The sequence below is a fragment of the Euprymna scolopes genome, chromosome 3 (genome assembly GCF_053919585.1).
Source record: "Euprymna scolopes isolate OS-2025 chromosome 3, ASM5391958v1, whole genome shotgun sequence".
NCBI lineage: Eukaryota > Metazoa > Mollusca > Cephalopoda > Sepiida > Sepiolidae > Euprymna > Euprymna scolopes.
In genome coordinates this window covers 125,253,004-125,275,503 of record NC_136484.1, presented here as the reverse complement: position 1 = coordinate 125,275,503, position 22,500 = coordinate 125,253,004, and the positions used below count along the sequence as shown (strand labels likewise).

General features: G+C 30.9%; 1 protein-coding gene across 18 annotated transcripts in view; it reads left to right on the top strand.

The window, feature by feature from the left end:
- Window positions 1-22,500, top strand: part of LOC145258350 (cGMP-dependent 3',5'-cyclic phosphodiesterase-like) — an 889,144-nt gene that overhangs the window by 236,236 nt on the left and 630,408 nt on the right. For all 18 annotated transcript variants that reach the window (XM_080116605.1, XM_080116606.1, XM_080116604.1 and 15 more), the window contains exon 2: window positions 5,541-5,630. In XM_080116605.1, the coding sequence (XP_079972731.1) occupies window positions 5,541-5,630 (90 nt within the window). The remainder of the gene's footprint in view (window positions 1-5,540; window positions 5,631-22,500) is intronic.

The window sequence follows — 22,500 nt, the reverse complement described above, 5'->3', positions numbered from 1 at the left end:
TTCAGTTTGAAGAAATATGGTATAATAAAAATTATGGGGTGTTCGTTCATGCCTGACCTCCATAGAATGGAAATATATCACAAAGTTTAACAAGGTTTTTTAATATAGATCCACAGAATATTGTGATAAGTGTTTCAGTGTGAACAGGTATGGTATAATAAATTATGGAGTTTATCTATTTTATTTTTACTTTCATCATATTTTGCTTTGGTTTTGATACCCCCAAATTCGAAGCTATCTCATTACAACCCTTCCTTTTCATAACCTATCATAATTTCATAAATCAGAGTCCATTTTCTGTAGGCTGTTTTTGAACCCAGTCAACGACGGGTACTTTTGCTAGTATATATATATATATATATATATATATATATATATATATATATATATATATATATATATAGAGAGAGAGAGAGAGAGAGAGAGAGAGAGAGAGAGAGAGAGAGAGAGAGAGAGAATGTGAACATTTTTTCAACTATACTCTCCGGATGGATAAACTTCTACCCGATTAAGAGGAATGAGTTAAGATTTTTTGCCTTTGAAATTTTATAAATGCTCTCATCCACCCCCACCCTCATTCTTATATTTTCCACCCCTAACTTTCCATTTGTAATCTAAAATGTCTCTGTGGTCTATTTTGCATATAATGCTGATTTTTACTCCTTTTCTGAGGAGAAGCATTTAACTTTGAAATGCTATGGCCTAAGGAGGTCCCTCCCTAACTTCTCTTTCACTTATTGTAATCGTGCTTAACCTTATTGACAAGGTACTGTAATAAAGTTTCTGGGGTAACTTTAATCCTTGTCTCCTTATCTTTTCTAACACACACACACACACACACACACACACACACACACACACACACACACACACACACACACACACATATATATTAGCAGTTAGCTATATACAAACATCTAAACATTGTTTTTATTATAAAATGCAGGATAATTAGATTTTATGTTTTTGAGCAACTTTTTTTTTTCTGATGTGGGACCTACAAATATTGTAATCTCATCAAAGTTTTTACATTTCCATTGGTATAAGGTGTAGATATGTGTATTTGTCTATATATTTGGACAGTAAGCAATTGACAGATCACCATGAATTTTCGAACACAGAGATCAAGTGTAAAGGGTAGCAATGTTGGCTGTATTTAGTTTGGTTGAGTTTCATGGGGAGACTCTTAGTGAAAATTTAGATACTTTCAAATTTTTAAAAAATTTTACAATACGATAGCATGCAATAAGTATTGCCCCTGACCCACTTCCCGTAGCAGTAGAGCAACGAATTTTGGCACAGTTATTAGTCTTTCTTTACATAGGAACCACTCAGAGATATGCATTTCTCCCATCGTTTTATGCAGCTCTGGAGACCGTTTTTGTAGAACACTCCAGGTTGGTCCTCCAACCACGACGTGACTTCATGGCTGGGAAGAGTTAAAAGTCAGAGGGTGCAAGGTCAGGAGAGTAGGGAGGATGGGGAAGGATTTCATAATCACATGCCTGTGCTTCTGATCTGGCAACATGCGAGTTGTGGACCGGAGCGTTGTCCTGCAGGAGGAGGGTAACTTTGCTCATCTTGCCCCGCCTCTTGATTTTGATAGCTTCCCTTAATTTCCTCAAAAGTAAAGCATAATAGGCTCCTGTAATTGTGGTACCCTTTGCCAGGAAATCTGTTATCATTACTCCGTCCTGGTCCCAGAAGACTGTGAGCATGACCTTGCCAGTGGAGGGCTGCACTCTTGCCTTCTTTGGAGGTGGTGAGTCCAAGTGCTTCCACTGCATTGACTGGGCTTTGGTCTCTGGATCATAGTGATCGACCCAGGTTTCATCCTGTGTAATCAGTCTTTTGACAAACTTAGACTCATTTCCTTGGCACATCTCCAAATTCATCCTTGAGCATTCGACGCGTTCTCGCTTCTGGAATGGTGTGAGCAACCTGGGAATCCATCTGGCAGACACCTTATGCATATGCAAATGGTCATGAATGATAGTTTCCACAGACCCTGTACTAATCTTGACATCTTGGGCTATTTGGCGAATAGTAATGTGCCGATCTTCCAAAATGGCAGCCTCAACTTGACGGACAAATGCCTCATCAATGGCAGAAGGGGGGGGGTGACCATGTCTGGGAGCTGTTTCCACAGACTTCCAGCCATGTTTGAATTCACGATGCCAGCGTTTTACAATGATGAGGCATTATCACCATAAGTTTCTTTCATTTCATCAAAAGTCTCCTGTGGTGTGCATCCTTTCAAATACAAAAACCGGATCACTGCTCGACATTCAACAGGCTCCATTTCACACCTGACTCAGTTCAAACACCTGTAAAACAGAAACCACAATTAGTTCAGAGCTGTAATTTGCCACATAACCCGTAGAGATATAAATCATTGCACATGCAAAATTTCAGCTAGATCAGACAACTGGAAGTGGGTCAGGGGCATTACTTATTGCACACCCCTCGTAAGTATTAAAAGTGAATTAATAAATATTTCTGAAATGCCACTTTCTTTTGGAGTATTTTAATGTTTTTTTTTTTTAGGAGGCATACCATAGGCACAACTTTTCACTTGAAAATTTAAACATTTCAGATTTACATTAAATTTGATTTATTTGTCACTGGGTACCAATTAATTAAGATTCCCTCCTCTTAAGACTCCTTGAGCTTATGCCTTATATTTTCTAGAATCACAATCACGTCATACAATTTGATCAAAATTGGAATGGGGTATGATATCATTATATCTTGATTTTAATATTCATAAGAGGAAATAAAAGCGGTGCAAAACTGTTATGTTTTTTTAATTTCATATTGTTAGTTTCCTTGAATGCGTTAACATGCTAAATTTATTGTATATTTTGCAAACCTTTTCCCTCTGGTGAGAATTCTATTCTCGAAACTCCATGGAATAAGGTTTTCCATGTTTATTTGTACTCGTTGTCAGATAATTAAACTTTTGTAAACCTTTCTTTCTTATAGGTTTGTAAGGGTTTTTTAAAATTTGAATTAATTTTCAGTGACAAGATTTTTATTATATATATATATATATATATATATATATATATATATATAGCTTAGTTCGTTAGAAGAAAAGAGTGAGCTCAATTCTATAAGAGGAGACTTATCTGGACAATATAAAGCTCAACAAGTATCATTAGAGCTTATATAGGAGAACAATAGGAATGGGAAATGAAGTCACAAAAACTATATATTGGTGAATATAGATTGGTTCATTTATTCAATAAGAGAATACAAACAATTAGAAAATCGAAGGGACTCTTTATGCCAAGGCATTTCGAAGCTAATGCTTCTCATAAGAAGAGTAGAGAAGATGATGGGTAACATAGTGGGGATGTGGCGTCTAGCGTGGGATTCATTAGGAACGAAATAGATCAATTAAAATTATATATGATGTTTGGGGGAGTTTTATCGAATTCTAGATAAAGGAGGAGCGCATTATAATGTAGAAAGGTGTATTCTTTATCATAGTCTTTCTACATTACACTCTATATAATACGCTCCTCCTTCGATAAAACTCCCCCCAACATCATATATAATTTTAATTGACCTATTTCGTTCCTAATGAATCCCCCGCTAGACACCACATCCCCACTATGTTACCTAGCATCTTCTCTACTCTTCTGATGAGAAGCATTAGGCTTCGAAATGCCTTGGCATAAAGAGTCCCTTCTATCCCCTAACTAATTGTTTGTATTTCCTTATTGAATAAATGAACCAATCTATATTCACCAATATATAGTTCTTGTGAATTCATTTCCCATTCCTATTGTTCTCATATATATATATATATATATATATATATAGGAAATTTATTACTGTGAGTCCATATATATATATGTATATAGCTCATTTTGCATGAATAGAGCTTCAGTTTTTGAATGGCATAAGAGATTCAAGGAAGGCAGGGAGTCTGTCAGGGATGATGAGTGATGTAAGAGGAGTAAGGAGGTCAAAACACCAGAGTTGATTGGCCAAATAAAGAATTTCATGGATAAGGACCATCATGTGTCTATAGAGTGCACAGTTTGATGTCAATGTGGGAACTGTACACACAATTATTCGTGTGGAACTAAAGATGCAGGAGATTTGCGAAAAGTTTGTCCCATGGGTGTTCTATTCTTATCACAGACTATTTAACCAAGATGGGCATCAATACAGTTCCTCACCCTCCCTATAATCCAAAACTTTGTTCCCTGTGACTTTTGATTATTCACTAAGCTCAAAGAAACTATTAAAGGCTGTGGCTATGAGACAATTGAGGAGATGAAAAAGGCTGTGATGAGGGTCATTGATACAAGAGGACTTCTATGGGGCCTTCCAGAAGTTGATGGGACGGTAAAGCAAGTGCATTACAGCCGGAGGAGATTACTTTGAAGGGGACTAGAGTTTCTTGTGCGTACTATCAATAAAAGTGCCCATACAAAAAATGTCTGGAAATTTATTGAAAGCATCTCGTATCTTTTATATTTATTTTACATAAGCCTTTATATGCCGTTACACATTCATGAGCATGTTTCGGTCAGCCAGTTACAAGTAACTAGAGACCTCTCCAGGTGATGCTGCTTATACCAAGTAGAATTGCTTCAGACTACTTTTGTATAAGCAATATCGCCTGAAGAGGTCTCTAATTACTTGTAACTGGCTGACGAAACATGCTCAGGAATGTGTTGCGACATATAAAGGCTTATGTAAAATAAATAAAAAAAAAAGACAAAAGACATCCCCTGTAGGGGCAGCTGCGCGTGTAATTGTGAGGCAATGGTTGTGCAATCTCCAACCATGCCTCTCCTGAATCAACACTGTTTGGGTCCAGTGGCAAGGAGAAGACCAGGACGACTGGAAACAATGCCGAGATAAGCGGAGGAGAGCACATACAGCACCTGCAAGTTTCAAATGGTTACCCATTTAGTACTGAACATGCTCAACGTTGTTTAACCGGTGATCCAGCGGGAACCAGTGTGTGAACGTGATTATGCCGTATAATTCGGTATTGAGCACTTTTGTATGGACCTCGTTAAATTTATTAGTTGTTCCACCTCTGAAAAATACTAACCTGGAATTGTGTGTGTGTGTGTGTGTGTGTGTGTGTGTGTGTGTGTGTGTGTGTGTGTGTGTGTGATTTATAAAATCAATTTCATTTTTAAAAATGCAATTATTTGGTCTTCAAATGAAACTCATTTCGCAGTTCAAAGACAATTAAACGAAAATTAGAAATTTGATTACATGTGTGTGTGTATATACACACACACATATATATATATATATATATATATATATATATATATATATATATATAAAGAAGCGTGTCCGTTTGTTTGTTATGTGATGTACGAGCAGCAAGAATTCGATGCTATAATAAGGCAAGCTTTGGTGGCATTGATAAGCAGATCATGCACTGCTAGTCGATGGAGGACGACATAATCGATGGCAACCTCGGAGCTACCGGTTGACTTTGGATGCCACGTAAATCAGGTGCTTTTCGGTAAATCTGCATCTTTTATCTTATATTGCAGGAACTTCAACAGAGTCTGGAAGTTGCCGCAGACATTTCGGAGCTTAAAACTGCTTTAGAGGGAGTCGTAGCGGACTTACCATCGCTTACGGTGAGTATTTTAGAGAAGTTTTTTTTTTTTTTTTTTTTTTTTTTTTTTTTTTTACACAGACACACGATACGATCGCGTGTATATGTGCAATCATAAAGCGCCTTATTGCATTTATTATCACAGTTTATTTTCGAATATATATATATATACACGTACACGTGTGTTGTGTGTATATATGCGCGTGTGTGCATGAATGAAGAAATCCAAAAAATTTGACTGAAACACACACATACTCATATATATATATATATATATATATATATATATATATATATATATACACGTGTGTGTGTGTGAATCTGCGTTATATATATGTGTGTGTGTGTGTGTGTGTGTAAGTAGTAGTAGTAGTAGTAGTAGTAGTAGTAGTAGTAGTAGTAGTAAATTGTGGATTTTAATTGATGCGAATATAGTAAGTGTGGTATTCTGTGCGTGTGTGTCTGTGAGATGTGTTGCTTCTTAGAAAGATGCAGTTTTTATCTTCCACTCATTTTCGGTGTTATCTGGGTTTTTACGTTCGTCTACGTTCTCTTGTTTGTTGTCTTAACTAAGAAGGAGCCTCTTTCCTGTTCAAAACTGCCTTTCATTCATGTTTTCTGCCAAGGATTTTTATTAGATTGACCTTGATGCTATCAGGAATGGGGAATGACTTCAACGCCGCCTCCTGCCGATCGTGACGTCGGTACTGCTGCTGCTGATATTTTAGAAAGACCTCTCTCTCTCTCTCTCTCTCTCTCTCTCTCTCTCTCTCTCTCTCTGTTTGTCCATATCTATACTTTTCATCTTTACTTCCTCTTTTTTTTTTTCATCAATTCTTTCCTTCTCTATACTTTAGCCATTCTCTTAGTCCTCTTCTGCGCCACCCGCCCCCGACACACTCTTTGCTTCTATCTCAGAATTTGTTTGACTGGACTTACCAAACCTTAAATATAAAATAGGAAAACAAAAGCAGGGAGACACATCAAAGACATTCTGTTAATAAACAATAACCGTTTAACACGTTCTAAAGGTATTTAAAAAAAAAAAAAAAAATTTTTGTCATTTTCTCGAATCTCTAACGATATACTTATTTTTTACGTGTAGAGTTACCTGGCGTTGTCCGGGAGCATGGCTAACAAATTAGAAGAATTAAAAAAAAAACAAAAAAAAAAAACGTGTTTCTAACATCTTTCTTTTAAAACTTCTGTCTGTCTGTCTCTCTCGTTTCAACTGTTCCTTCTGAGAAGGAATCCTTCTCTATATACGTCTCCCCTTAACTTCCCCTTCTCTCTCTACCTCTTTCTTTCAATCTCTCTCTGTTCCCTCTTCCGCCACTGACCTATCTATTTCCCCCCAAGACTGCGCCATCTCTCCCTCTCTCTTTCTGTCTCTTTCTTCGACAATATAATTGAAAGAAAGTAAAAAGAAAGCATGAAAGAAAAAGAAGGCTGATTGTTCAATCTAGTGTCAGTGTTGTTTTTTAAACAACTATCAGTAAGAATGAAAGAAAGTAATTTACCCCCTCTCCCTCCTGCACTAATTTGGTCCCTGTTGACCCAATGAATATTATAGTATTTCTTTTACCATAACCAAGTCGGAAGGAGGGTATCACACTGAATAGTATGATGTAAGGTTTGTAAGTGCATCCTGGATAGTTTCCGACTTTAAGCCGGCAACACAAACTGTATTACGACCTTTTTATTTATATAAGTAGACACTACAAAAATTATTTTCATGGCAAAATACACAAAAATATTTACGATGTATTTACCTACCACGGAATGAAGATGTCATATTCCAAAAAATCACATAAATTTATCAAGTAGATATTTTTAACTAAAAAAAAAACAAATAATATGACAAAGCGAGGGATTATGTTGTGATCCGCCTTGTTTTATGAATAGATGAAGACAACTCAATTCGAACTATCGAGATCAAAATTAGCTTCATGATGGTTACAATTTCCTATAAAAAATCGTTAAAAATCATTAAAAAGAATATTCTATATATATACAAAAAACTACTTGATCAATTTACGTCATTTTTTTTATATAGCATTTTTGTTCTGCGAAGGAGACATTAATAATAAATATTTTTCTGCGATTTATTTTTGTTTCATATGTTTAATTATAAATAAGCGACAATTATTTGACTAATTTTTAGTTTGGGAAAATTTAGTTTTCTTAAGTTGTGTATATTTAAAAGAATCATATAATTCTCTTACATGCATCTAATACGACTAGTGATGCTAACATTCTGATTATTAGTTAATTGTAATTGTTAGTGTTATGAAAACTGTGACCTTTGTCTGTTTTACGTAGAGTTCTTGTAACATTTCGGTACGTGTAAATTTGAAAGCGTATCTATCTAAACATTTCTCGAATCGTCTGTGTGTACTTGTATCTATTTATCTTTCTACCTACTGAATCTACATATCCGTATAACAGGCAGATTATATATCACTATATATAACATGCAGTATATATATATATATATATATATATATATATATATATATATATATATATATATATATATATATATATATATATCACTTCATCCAGAGGAAGTATGGAAATAAAGACGAAACATTGATAAATATATAACTCGATTTGTTCTTTTTTGTTTGTCTATATATAACTATATATAACATGCAGCCTATATATCACTATACATAACATGCATTCTATATATCAACATAAATAACATGCAGTCTATATATCACTATGTATAACGTGCAGTCTATATATCACAATATATAAAGTGCAGTCTATATATCACTATATATAACGTACAGTCTATATATCATTATATATAACATGCAGTCTGTATATCACTATATACACCATACAGTCTGTATATCACTATAAATATAACACACAGTCTATATATCGATATACATAACATGCAGTCTATGTATCACTATGTATAAAATGCAGTCTATATATCACTATATATAACATGCAGTCTATATATCACTATATACACCATACAGTCTGTATATAACTATATATAATATGCAGTCTATATATCACTATATATAACATGTAGTCTATATATCACTATATATAACGTGTAGTCTATATATCACTATATATAACGTCCAGTTTATATATCAGTATATATAACATGCAGTCTATATATCACTATATATATATGTATATATATATATATATATAACATGTAGTCTATATATCACTATATATAACGTGCAGTATATATATATCACTAAATATATAAAATGCAGTTTATATATCACTATATATAACATGCAGTCAGTATATCAGTATGTATAACATGCAGTCTATATATTACTATATATAACATGCTTTCTATATATCACTATATATAACATGCTTTCTATATATCACTATATATAACATGCTTTCTATATATCACTATATATAACATGTAGTCTATATATCACTATATATAACATGCTTTCTATATATCACTATATATAACAGGCAGTCTGTATATTACTATATATATATATAACATGCAGTCTATATATGACTATACGTAACATGCAGTCTATATATCACTATATATAACATGCAGTCTATATATTACTATATATAACATGCAGTCTATATCACTATATATAACATGCGGTCTATATATCACTATGTATAACATGCAGTCTATATATCACTTTATCTAACATGCAGTCTATATATCACTATATATAACGTGCAGTTTATATATCACTAAATATATAAAATGCAGTCTATATATCACTATATATAACATGGAGTCTGTATATCACTATATATATATAACATGCAGTCTATATATCACTATATATTAAATGCAGTCTATATATTACTATATATTACATGCAGTCTATATATCACTATATATATAACATGCAGTCTTTATATCCTGGGCAGGAGCTGCTAGAAAGGACTTGTCATGTCTTGATAGAGTTCAAAATAGACTTCGTAGCCTCGTAGGAGATGTCCTTTTCTCTTCCTTGCAACCTCTATCTTACAGAAGAGATGTTGCTAGTTTGTCTCTGATGTATCGTTATTTTCATGGAAAGTGTTCGACTGAGCTTCGATCTATGGTCCCCCCTCGCCAAACTTTCACAAGAAACACTCGTCTAGCTGTAAACACTATCAATAATTCCCCCATCTCTTTATCTGTGCCTAAACCTAAACGTAGATTCCATGAACAAAGCTTCTTTCTTAGAACTGCACGCCTGTGGAATTGTCTTCCGTTTTCCTGCTTTCCGGCTGACTACAATATGATTGTCTTCAAGTCTAACGTAAATAAGTACTTGATGAGCCGTTCCGTATAAGTTATCAAATTTACCAAATTTTCATTACTAATGATTACTATATTGTCCAATTTCTACTGTACACTCTTTAACCCTTATCCTTGAGTGGCCTCTTGGCCTTTATAATGTGGTGATGCCTATGTAAAAAAAAAAATCACTATACATATAACGTGCAGTCTATATATCACTATATGTAACGTGCAGTTTATATATCACTATATATAACATGCAGTCTATATATCACCATATATATATAACATGTAGTCTATATATCATTATATATTCCATGCAGTCTATATATCACTACATATATAACATGCAGTCTATATATCACTATATATATAACATGCAGTCTATATATCACTATATATATATAACATGCAGTCTATATATCACCATATATATATAACATGCAGTCTATATATCACCATATATATAACATGCAGTCTATATATCACCATATATATATAACATGCAGTCTATATATCACTATATATAACATGTAGTCTATATATCACTATATATAACATGCAGTCTATCACTATATATTACATGCAGTCTATATATCACTACATATATAACATGCAGTCTATATATCACTATATAACATGCAGTCTATATATCACCATATATATATAATATGCAGTCTATATATCACCATATATATATAACATGCAGTCTATATATCACCATATATATATAATATGCAGTCTATATATCACCATATATATAACATGCAGTCTATATATCACTATATATAACATGCAGTCTATATATCACTATATATTACATGCAGTCTATATATCACTATATATTACATGCAGTCTGTATATCACTACATATATAACATGCAGTCTATATATCACTATGTATAACATGCAGTCTATATATCACTATGTATAATGTGCAGTCTGTATATCACTATAAATATAACACGCAGTCTATATATGGATATACATAACATGCAGTCTATGTATCACTATGTATAAAATGCAGTCTATATATCACGATATATAACATGCAGTCTATATATCACTACACCATACAGTCTATATATCACTATGTATAACATGCAGTCTATATATCACTATGTATAACATGCAGTCTATATATCACAATATATAATGTGCAGTCTATATATAACTATATATAACGTACAGTCTATATATCATTATATATAACATGCAATCTGTATATCACTATATACACCATACAGTCTGTATATCACTATAAATATAACACGCAGTCTATATTTGGATATACATAACATGCAGTCTATGTATCACTATATATAACATGCAGTCTATATATCACTATATACACCCTACAGTCTGTATATCACTATATATAATATGCAGTCTATATATCACTATATATATAACATGCCGTCTATATATCACTATATATAACGTGTAGTCTATATATCACTATATATAACGTCCAGTTTATATATAACTATCTATAACATGCAGTCTATATATCACTATATATATATATGTGTGTGTATATATATATACCATACAGTCTATATATCACTATATATAACATGTAGTCTATATATCACTATATATATATAACATGCAGTCTATATATCACTATATGTAACGTGCAGTTTATATATCACTATATATATAACATGCAGTCTGTATATCACTATATATATAACATGCAGTCTATATATCACTATATGTAACGTGCAGTTTATATATCACTATATATAACATACAGTCTATATATAACTATATATATATTAAATGCAGTCTATATATCACTATATATTACATGCAGTCTATATATCACTACATACATAACATGCAGTCTGTATATCACTATATATCATGCAGTCTATATATCACTATATATTACATGCAGTCTATATATCACTACATACATAACAGGCAGTCTGTATATCACTATATATATAACATGCAGTCTATATATCACTATATGTCACGTGCAATTTATATATCACTATATATAACATACAGTCTATATATAACTATATATATATTAAATGCAGTCTATATATCACTATATATAACATGCAGTCTATATATCACTACATATATAACATGTAGTCTATATATCACTATATATTACATGCAGTCTATATATCACTACATACATAACATGCAGTTAGTATATCACTATATATCATGCAGTCTATATATCACTATATATCATGCAGTCTATATATCACTATATATCATGCAGTCTGTATATCACTATATATATATATAACATGCAGTCTATATATCACCATATATATATAACATGCAGTCTATATATCACCATATATATATAACATGCAGTCTATATATAACTATATATAACATGTAGTCTATATATCACTATATATTACATGCAGTCTATATATCAGTATATATTACATGCAATCTATATATCACTATATATAACATGCAGTCTATATATCACCATATATATATAACATGCAGTCTATATATCACTATATATAACATGTAGTCTATATATCACTATATATAACATGTAGTCTATATATCACTATATATAACATGCAGTCTATATATCACCATATATATATAACATGCAGTCTATATATCACTATATATATATAACATGTAGTCTATATATCACTATATATAACATGCAGTCTATATATCACTATATATAACATGCAGTCTATATATCACTATATATAACATGCAGTCTATATATCACTATATATATATAACATGCAGTCTATATATCACCATATATATATATAATATGCAGTCTATATATCACTATATATAACATGTAATGCATATTTATCTATTCAGCTATCTGTACTATTTAGAGTATTCGAACTACTACACTTATTTTGGTTGGTAATTTTCACAACGTTTTGGCCGATGTAACCTCCGACCTTGTTCAGGTGCATCTTTTCTAAGTCTGAAAAAAGCTCAACTTTATAGCTATACTCCTATAAACTTGTTTTTGTGCATTAATAGTCATATTTAAACCCCTTTTTTCTATTTATTTAAAAAGAAAATACAACTCTGTTGTATATGTGTTATGGAATTGCATTCATCTGCAAGAGATCTAGCTAATTTGCATATTCTTTTAAACATTCATTTTAATTAATTTTCGATTTTCTGATAGGATGATCATCTTTAGTTAACTATTACGTGTAATAATATTCATGCAGATATTCTAAATAATTTATAGTTGTGTAATATTTGCGTAAAATGGTCATAGTAAACACAAACTTTTTTCTATATATATATATATATATATATATGTATGCATATACATATTTTCTTAAAATATTTTTCCAACCAAACTCCTGTCAGTTTTTAGTCTACAGACATGAAACTTGATATATAGGGTATTCAAACCCGTGTGAAACTTTATATTTGGGCTTTAACCGAGGAAAATCGATGTAAAAGTGTGAAAATTAAAAAAATGGAATTTGCCAGGTTAAGGTCGAATGACAGCATTATGAATATGCAAGCGTAACGTAATAGCTATTGATTCATGTGTTAATTTTTAGCCTTACAGCAAACATGTCGTCATAGCTCAGGCATTAATGTCAAAGGAAAAATTAAATTGTAAGCTCAACGCTTTCGGTTCGATTTTCGGCGGTGGCGTACAAGTCATATTTTTTAAAACTTTTTAAATCATTACTATATATTGGGTCCAATATAATATCTATAAATTAATAGGATAGCGTGTGTGTTATTTATTTTGTGCGTTATGCTTACATCCGAGTGACTGTCGTTTAATTGTTATGGACTTCCATTTCTTCATATGTTTTGGTTTCGGTTTTGATTGTAGCTAAAGGAACTCAAGTTTATATATATATATATATATATATATATATATATATATATATATATATATATATATATATCATACATTTTGGTTTCGGTTTCGATTCAAGCTGATGCACTCAAGTCATATGGATATATCTTTTTTATTTTGGGAATTGTAACGTTATAATAGGTAAAAATCGATAGAACATTAACTCTATAATAATATATACGAAATCTGCAAGAATTAAAATATATTTAAGTGTTCTTTACGCCCATGGTAGCTTAATGAATACTTTTGCAGTTTTAACAAAAGAGCTACAATAATATTAGAGCATCTCCATTTACAGAATGCCAACATCAATACATTACATATGAATGAGTCCCCTGCAAAATTTCCACAGGTCTCGCTAGTAATAATAAATACAAAATCTGCATTAATCAAAATCTCATATTTAAGCGTATTTTATGACCGGGCAATTCCGGGCGGCCTGCTATATATATATATATATATATATATATATATATATATATATATATATATATATATAGATGCTTCTCTAAAGGAGTTGCAACAGAAACATTTATACACATATGTAGCTAATAATATGTGTATAAATAAATAAATATACTATAATATACTAGCATGCTGTCCAGCGTTACCCGGTCGTAAAATACACTTTATATGATATTTTGATTTATGCTGATTTTGTATTTATTATTATTGAGACAATTCTCTATTGATTATTGTATTGTACCTAATAGATAGGAGTGATTTCAAAAGTAAAAAAAATAAAAATATAACTTGGTGACATCAACGAGAATCGGAACCAAAACATATAGTCCTCCAGAATTATTCGTTATCATTTGAATGAAGTCCATATACATATAAAAATTTCAAAAATAATCTTGTTAAAGCATGAAATGTATATTGGGGTATGTGTAGAAGTAACACGTTAAGTTGACTTACGCCTACCAGGTTTCAATTTTTCTCAGTTTTGACCCTTTAGCAGCTATTTTTTTCCAGCTAAAAACCAAATCGAATTTGTTCCACAGGTCCAAATATCCAATGTATCAAGTTTCAAGTCTGTAGACCAAAAGTTGACAGAGTAGTTTGTTAGACATCATTCCGCATACAGACAAACTGACAAGGTCACACGGGCGCGCGCGCGCGTGCACACACACACACACACACACACACACACACACACACACACACACACACACGCACATATTATATTTTATAGAGAGAATTAGACCTGGAGTCTAAAGAGCAGTTTATTTTAATGTATTAATACTTTTAAAAGAACTATGCCCACAGTACTGTAGATATATAATAAGCTCAATAGGTATCTGTATCCGAGAGGTCTCTCTCTCTCTCTCTCTCTCTCTCTCTCTATATATATATATATATATATATATATATATATATATATATATATATATATATATATATATATACCGTATATTTATTTATACAATTATACAAACATTATTGGCTACATATGCGCAGCCATGTTTCTGCTGCAACTCCTTTAGAGAAGTGGCGTCTTCAGGCCTAATCTTCTTTTAAAACCAAATTTTACATAGTCCTATCCTTAGACGTTTTTCATTTTAACAAATCATAAGAACGAAAAAGAACGGAAGAATGTACAAAAATGGTTGTTGTCTTTGTCTTTCTTGAATGCAATTTTCTTGATATAATTTCTTTACACAGCTGGAGACTGGTAGCTGAGAAACTTGTCCAAAACACATTAATCTCCTTTTTTTCGATTAACGTTGTTGATAGATCTATTAATATTATTAACCAATAAAAAATCAATGTTATTTATTATCCGCTTGAAAATCAATGTAACTATAAAGGTAAACTGTAGAAAAATTTGCTAATATTAACATTTGACAGAATGTCAAGTGTATACATTTCAAGAAGATATGGAGCATAAAAACAAGTTCATTGAGTGCATATGTGGGGCTGGGTGCAGGAAGTAGTTAAATATATATATATATATATATAGTACTTAATAACTATGAAAATAACTAGAGCAAATTACGAAGCAGTTCGTGTTTTTTTTGTTATGTGGCATAAAAGTTCACAAGTTATAATTCTCTTTAATGCCACGGTTTGAATATGAGATTTGTAAATAGGTCTATGATAACATAATATTCTTATCATTATTTTGACTCTCGAATATATATCCGACACAGACACAGTTAATCAACCAAGAACCACATCATTCTATATAAAAGCATATAAGATATTAACGGATACAAACTCGAGGGTCAAAATAGTGAAAAGAATATGCTGTTGTCCTAGCCCTATTTGTAAATTGTGAAAATGCTTGCTTATTTTGTGAATAGGGAGTTGCTTGTGATACTTGAAACAAAGCTTCTAGAACTGCCTGCCTGTGGAACTCTGTTCTACTGGCCTGCTTTCCAGCTGACTACAATTGGTTAGCTTCAAATCCAATGTAAACAAGTTTTTGCTGATCTGCCCCCTTAAATAATCAAATTATTCCAAATTCCCACTACTAACAGTTACTACTCTGTTGTCCCAATGACAACTGTACACTTATTAACCCTTATCCTTAAGTGGCCTTCAGGCCTTAATAAGTGATGACTCCTTTCTAAAAAAAAAAAGCATTCGGTACACAAATAAATGCATTGGAATTGCAGATAGTTTGAGAGATAATGATCAGTTTGTGTGCAAGAAGTGTAAGACGATGGAGATGTTGATGTGGATAAAGTGTTATTGGATGGCAAAGATATTGCGAATGTTCCAAAGTTTGGTTACGTTTTTGATATCATTGGAGTACAGAGAGAAGCAGGTGCTAGTTTGATTGCAAAAATGAAGAATGGATGAAATAAGGTTAGGGAACCTCTGCCATTAATAACTAGCAGAGCATTACCGCTGTCGACCAAGAGAAGGTTTTTTTCAGGTATATGTACTAGTGTAATGATGTATGGAAGTGGAACCTGGCCAGTGAGAGTTGAGGACATGTGTTGCATAAGCGAAAATTATATAGGAATGATATGTTCAGAAGTTTTATTACCATTAGAACACAGATAAGACAAATGCTCGTGTGATTATGAAAGTTAAGAGTGGATGGCGTAAGTTCAGAAACATCTGCCATTACTAAGTAGCAGAGTGTTATTGCTGTCGAAAAAGCATATCAGAAATGTGTATGCAATGCGATGATGTAGGAAAGTGAAACTTGGTCAATGTAAATTGAGGACATGCGTTGCATGGAGAGAAATTATATGAGAATGGTACGAATGATGTGTGATGCGGGTCTTGAAGACAGGCTTAGATCTGGTGATCTCAGAGGAATATTATGATCTGGAGAGTACAGTGAGATGTGTACAGAGCTAGATATTTCGGTGATATGATCACATTGAAAGAATGGATGAGAGTTCTTGGATTAGTAGATGTGAAACAGTTGAGGTAGTAGGGTCAGTTGGCAGGTATAGACCAAGGGGAAACACAGGAAAAAGTTATAAGCATGCACTTGAGAGAAAGAGGGATAAATAAAGACCTGATTAGAGATAGGTTATTTTGGAAGTTAGTTTCTAAAAGCTGTTGAACACATGTCAGCATGTAAAATGGACATGATGATGACGACGACGATGGCGAATTACTGTAGTTTTATTGCACAAACTTTTTCTGACTAAGGTATTAGTAATCTACGATGATTGGAAAGTACATTCGTATTATTAAGTGCTTGTAATTTATTACTAAAGTATAATTCTTACAAAAAAATCAATATGATACAAAAATGCATAGCAATGGGGTTCTATTTAGAATTCAGTTTGGGCGCCAGTATTCGTCACCAGCTTTCCAAGCCGCCTGGGCAACACATCAACTCATTCCTCTTTTTAACAATTGAGTCACCAGCTAACAAAAATCCCAGGATGAGGTTTAATGAGATGCATAGATTGGCAGTTGAATGATGATGAATACAATGAGAGGATTGAAAATCTCTGCACGGCACCCACTCAAAATTAACAAAAAAAAAACAGCCGACCAAGAAAACGTCAGAACCATCGCTGATAAAATATAAGGACTAAGAAACAAAAGCAGGGGTGGGCAACCTTGTAACTCTGGCTTCAATGAGCTTTTTATGCTTTAAGGTCAACTGCTGATGTGCTAACTGTAATATTGCAAATCTTTGGACAAAATGCATTTCTAGAAAAATAACATTTGACATATAAAACGCCTTCGATAAGGTCTGGCACAATAAGATTGCTCCACAAACTTATTAGCTTTGAAATATCTAGCAATGTCTTTGCAACTTTCGAAACACTTCTTCTGGATAAGTTTTTAAAAATAGTTGTTCATATCCAGAGCACATAGAATCAACACCGGATCAAGGATCGATATTAAGACACACACTTTTCCAAATATTCAGTATTTATCTCCCAAATCAAATTCGTGAAATGGAAACAGATTGGAAAAATCACAAATTTTAAGTAAGGTTCCTTTAAAGAAAATAATTTTTAATTTTAAGAAGCTTTGTAGTTAGAACAATAGCCCTTGATATATCAAAGAGCTTCAATAGGGTCTGACACAAAAGTTTGCTCAACAAACTTATTAGCTATGAAATATTTGGCGATGGCTCTGTAACTATCGAATCCTTTCTCTTGGATAAGTTTAAAAAAAAAGTACTTGCTTATATGCAAAGGTTGGAAATATTTAGAATCAATGCTGGCGTGCCTCTAATATATAAACTGAAATCAACTTCTTGATATTCATTACCTTTGAAATATCATGGCAAGTGCTTGTCTGAGCTCCAATCTATGGTCCCCCGCCCCTTGCCAAACATTCACGAGAAACGCTCGTTTGTCTGTAAACACTATCAATAATTTCCCCCACTCTTTATCTGTGCCTAAACCTAAACGTAGATTGCATGAACAAAGCTTTTTTCTAAGAAATGCACACCTGCTTTCCAGCTCACTACAATATGGCCGTCTTCAAGTCCAATGTAAATAAGTTCTTGATGAGCCGTTCCTCTTAATTAATCCAATTTATCAAATTTACACTTCTAACGATTTAAAAAAAATTTTTTTTTATTACATTTTCACCCCAGACAACAAGGCAAATTGCCACTTTGGTGTAGGGGGCTACTATCAGGGGCAACAACTACTGGGGTACTATGTAGGGATTTGGGCAGATTACTATGATATTATCCTTTTGACTACTGTACACTCTTTAACCTTTATCCTCAAGTGGCCTCTAGGCCTTGATAAGTGGTGATTCCTTTGCAAAAGTAAAACAAATCATATCCTGAGATTATTTGTTGACATGTATACGGAAAGCACAACTGTCTGTAGTCGACACTTTGAAGAACACTGGTAATCCAAATCAAAGCCATTGAATAGGGTTTTGCACAAAAGGCTGCTAAACAAATTTACTAGTTATGGAATATCTACCAATTTCTTTATATAACTATCGTATCTTTTCTCTCAGATAAAAAGTTTAGATTAATGCACAGGCATAGTATTTTTTCTTCTATTTTTTTTTTTTTTTTTTGCAGTTAACATTACATAATAATATGCTAAGCCATTTCATGTTCGTTCGTACGTTATCACCTTTCACACACATTTAAAAGGATGAGATCGTTCAATCAGCAAAGATGGTGATTGATGATTAGTGTTATGCTGCTAATGTAAACAATGTGTGTGTGTGTGTGTGTGTGTGTGTGTGTGTGTGTGTGTGTGTGTGTGTGTGTGTGTGTGTGTGTGAGGACACTTCACAACCTATATTCTCCAAAAATTTTGGATCTATAGACTTGAAATTTGCTATATGAGATATTCAGACATGTGGAAAATTTTTTGATCGGTTTTCATCAAAAAAAAAAAAAATTAATTAAATAAATAAAAAAAATGGGGGAGGGAGGCTACTAAGGGGTCAAAATATATATGAATGGATACGTGGGGCTCATCGGATTTTTATGTTTGTTAACTGTTTCATGAATGCGCATGAGTGAAGGGTTCACATGTAAGATTCCTTATGTTAAGAATAAGTTGTTTTGAAAACACCTTTTTTCAAGATCGTATCAAACTGGCCTAATGGAAGAGTGTGTGTGTTAATATCGATCCTGGAGGCATGCCGGTGTTGATTCTATGTGCTCTGGATATGGACTTGATGTACTGTCTTTGGATTTTGGTTTCGATCTCAGCTCGAGTATTCTTTTTTTATTCAGAAGAAATGAACTGCTGAGAAAAAACATAATACTCGCATGCACATGTCTCAGTTTCAGTATGAATTAAAATATAATATTCATATGTATTTTATGACCGGGCAACGCCAGGCGGCCTGCTGGTTTTAAATAAATGCATTTAAAAAAGTGACATTCGTTTTATTGATTTGAAGAATGTCCAACTGACAATTATACTTACGGTAAGAACACAGAGATTCGTTATTGTTGAAAAAGAATCGATGCGATTGTAAATAGATAAAGAGACATATTTGTTTCATTTTTTTGTAAATATATATTTAGCTGACAATGATAATCATTTTTATGATACAAAAAAGTAATTTTTTTAAATATATATTTAGCTGACAATGATAATCATTTTTATGATAGAAAAAAAAGTCATTTTTTTAAAAATATATATTTAGCTGACAATGATAATCATTTTTATGATAGAAAAAAAGTCATTTGTTTTTAAATATATATTTAGCTGACAATGATAATCATTTTTATGATAGAAAAAAAAGTCATTTTTTTTTAAATATATATTTAGCTGACAATGATAATCATTTTTATGATAGAAAAAAAAGTCATTTTTTTTTAATATATATTTAGCTGACAATGATAATCATTTTTATGATAGAAAAAAAAGTCATTTTTTTTAAATATATATTTAGCTGGCAATGATAATCATTAATTTTTTTTAATATATATTTAGCTGACAATGATAATCCTTTTTATGATAGAAAAAAAGTCATTTTTTTTTTAAATATATATTTAGCTGGCAATGATAATCATTTTTATGATATCAAAAAAGTAATTTTTTTAAAATATATATTTAGCTGACAATGATAATCATTTTTATGATAGAAAAAAGTCATTTTTTTTAATATATATTTAGCTGACATTGATAATCATTTTTATGATAGAAAAAAGTCATTTTTTTTAATATATATTTAGCTGACAATGATAATCATTTTTATGATAGAAAAAAAGTCATTTTTTTTTATATATATTTAGCTGACAATGATAATCATTTTTATGATAGAAAAAAAAGTCAATTTTTTTTAATATATATTTAGCTGACAATGATAATCATTTTTATGATACAAAAAAAGTCATTTTTTTTAATATATATTTAGCTGACAATGATAATCATTTTTATGATAGAAAAAAAAGTCATTTTTTTTTAATATATATTTAGCTGACAATGACAATCATTTTTATGATATAAAAAAAGTCAATTTTTTTAATATATATTTAGCTGACAATGATAATCATTTTTATGATAGAAAAAAAGTCATTTTTTTTAATATATATTTAGCTGACATTGATAATCATTTTTATGATATAAAAAAGTCAATTTTTTTAAATATATATTTAGCTGACAATGATAATCATTTTTATGATAGAAAAAAAGTCATTTTTTTTAATATATATTTAGCTGACAATGATAATCATTTTTATGATAGAAAAAAAAGTCATTTTTTTTAATATATATTTAGCTGACAATGATAATCATTTTTATGATAGAAAAAAAAGTCATTTTTTTAAATATATATTTAGCTAACAATGATAATCATTTTTATGATAGAAAAAAAAGTAATTTTTTTAAAATATATATTTAGCTGACAATGATAATCATTTTTATGATAGAAAAAAAGTCATTTTTTTTAATATATATTTAGCTGACAATGATAATCATTTTTATGATAGAAAAAAAAGTCATTTTTTTTAATATATATTTAGCTGACAATGATAATCATTTTTATGATAGAAAAAAAAGTCATTTTTTTAAATATATATTTAGCTGACAATGATAATCATTTTTATGATAGAAAAAAAAGTCATTTTTTTTAATATATATTTAGCTGACATTGATAATCATTTTTATGATAGAAAAAAAAACATTTTTTTAAATATATATTTAGCTAACAATGATAATCATTTTTATGATAGAAAAAAAGTCATTTTTTTAATATATATTTAGCTGACAATGATAATCATTTTTATGATAGAAAAAAAAGTCATTTTTTTTAATATATATTTAGCTGACAATGATAATCATTTTTATGATAGAAAAAAAGTCATTTTTTTTAATATATATTTAGCTGACAATGATAATCATTTTTATGATAGAAAAAAAAGTCATTTTTTTAAATATATATTTAGCTAACAATGATAATCATTTTTATGATAGAAAAAAAAGTAATTTTTTTAAAATATATATTTAGCTGACAATGATAATCATTTTTATGATAGAAAAAAAGTCATTTTTTTTAATATATATTTAGCTGACAATGATAATCATTTTTATGATAGAAAAAAAAGTCATTTTTTTAAATATATATTTAGCTGACAATGATAATCATTTTTATGATAGAAAAAAAAGTCATTTTTTTAAATATATATTTAGCTGACAATGATAATCATTTTTATGATAGAAAAAAAAGTCATTTTTTTTAATATATATTTAGCTGACATTGATAATCATTTTTATGATAGAAAAAAAAACATTTTTTTAAATATATATTTAGCTTACAATGATAATCATTTTTATGATAGAAAAAAAGTCATTTTTTTTAATATATATTTAGCTGACAATGATAATCATTTTTATGATAGAAAAAAAAGTCATTTTTTTA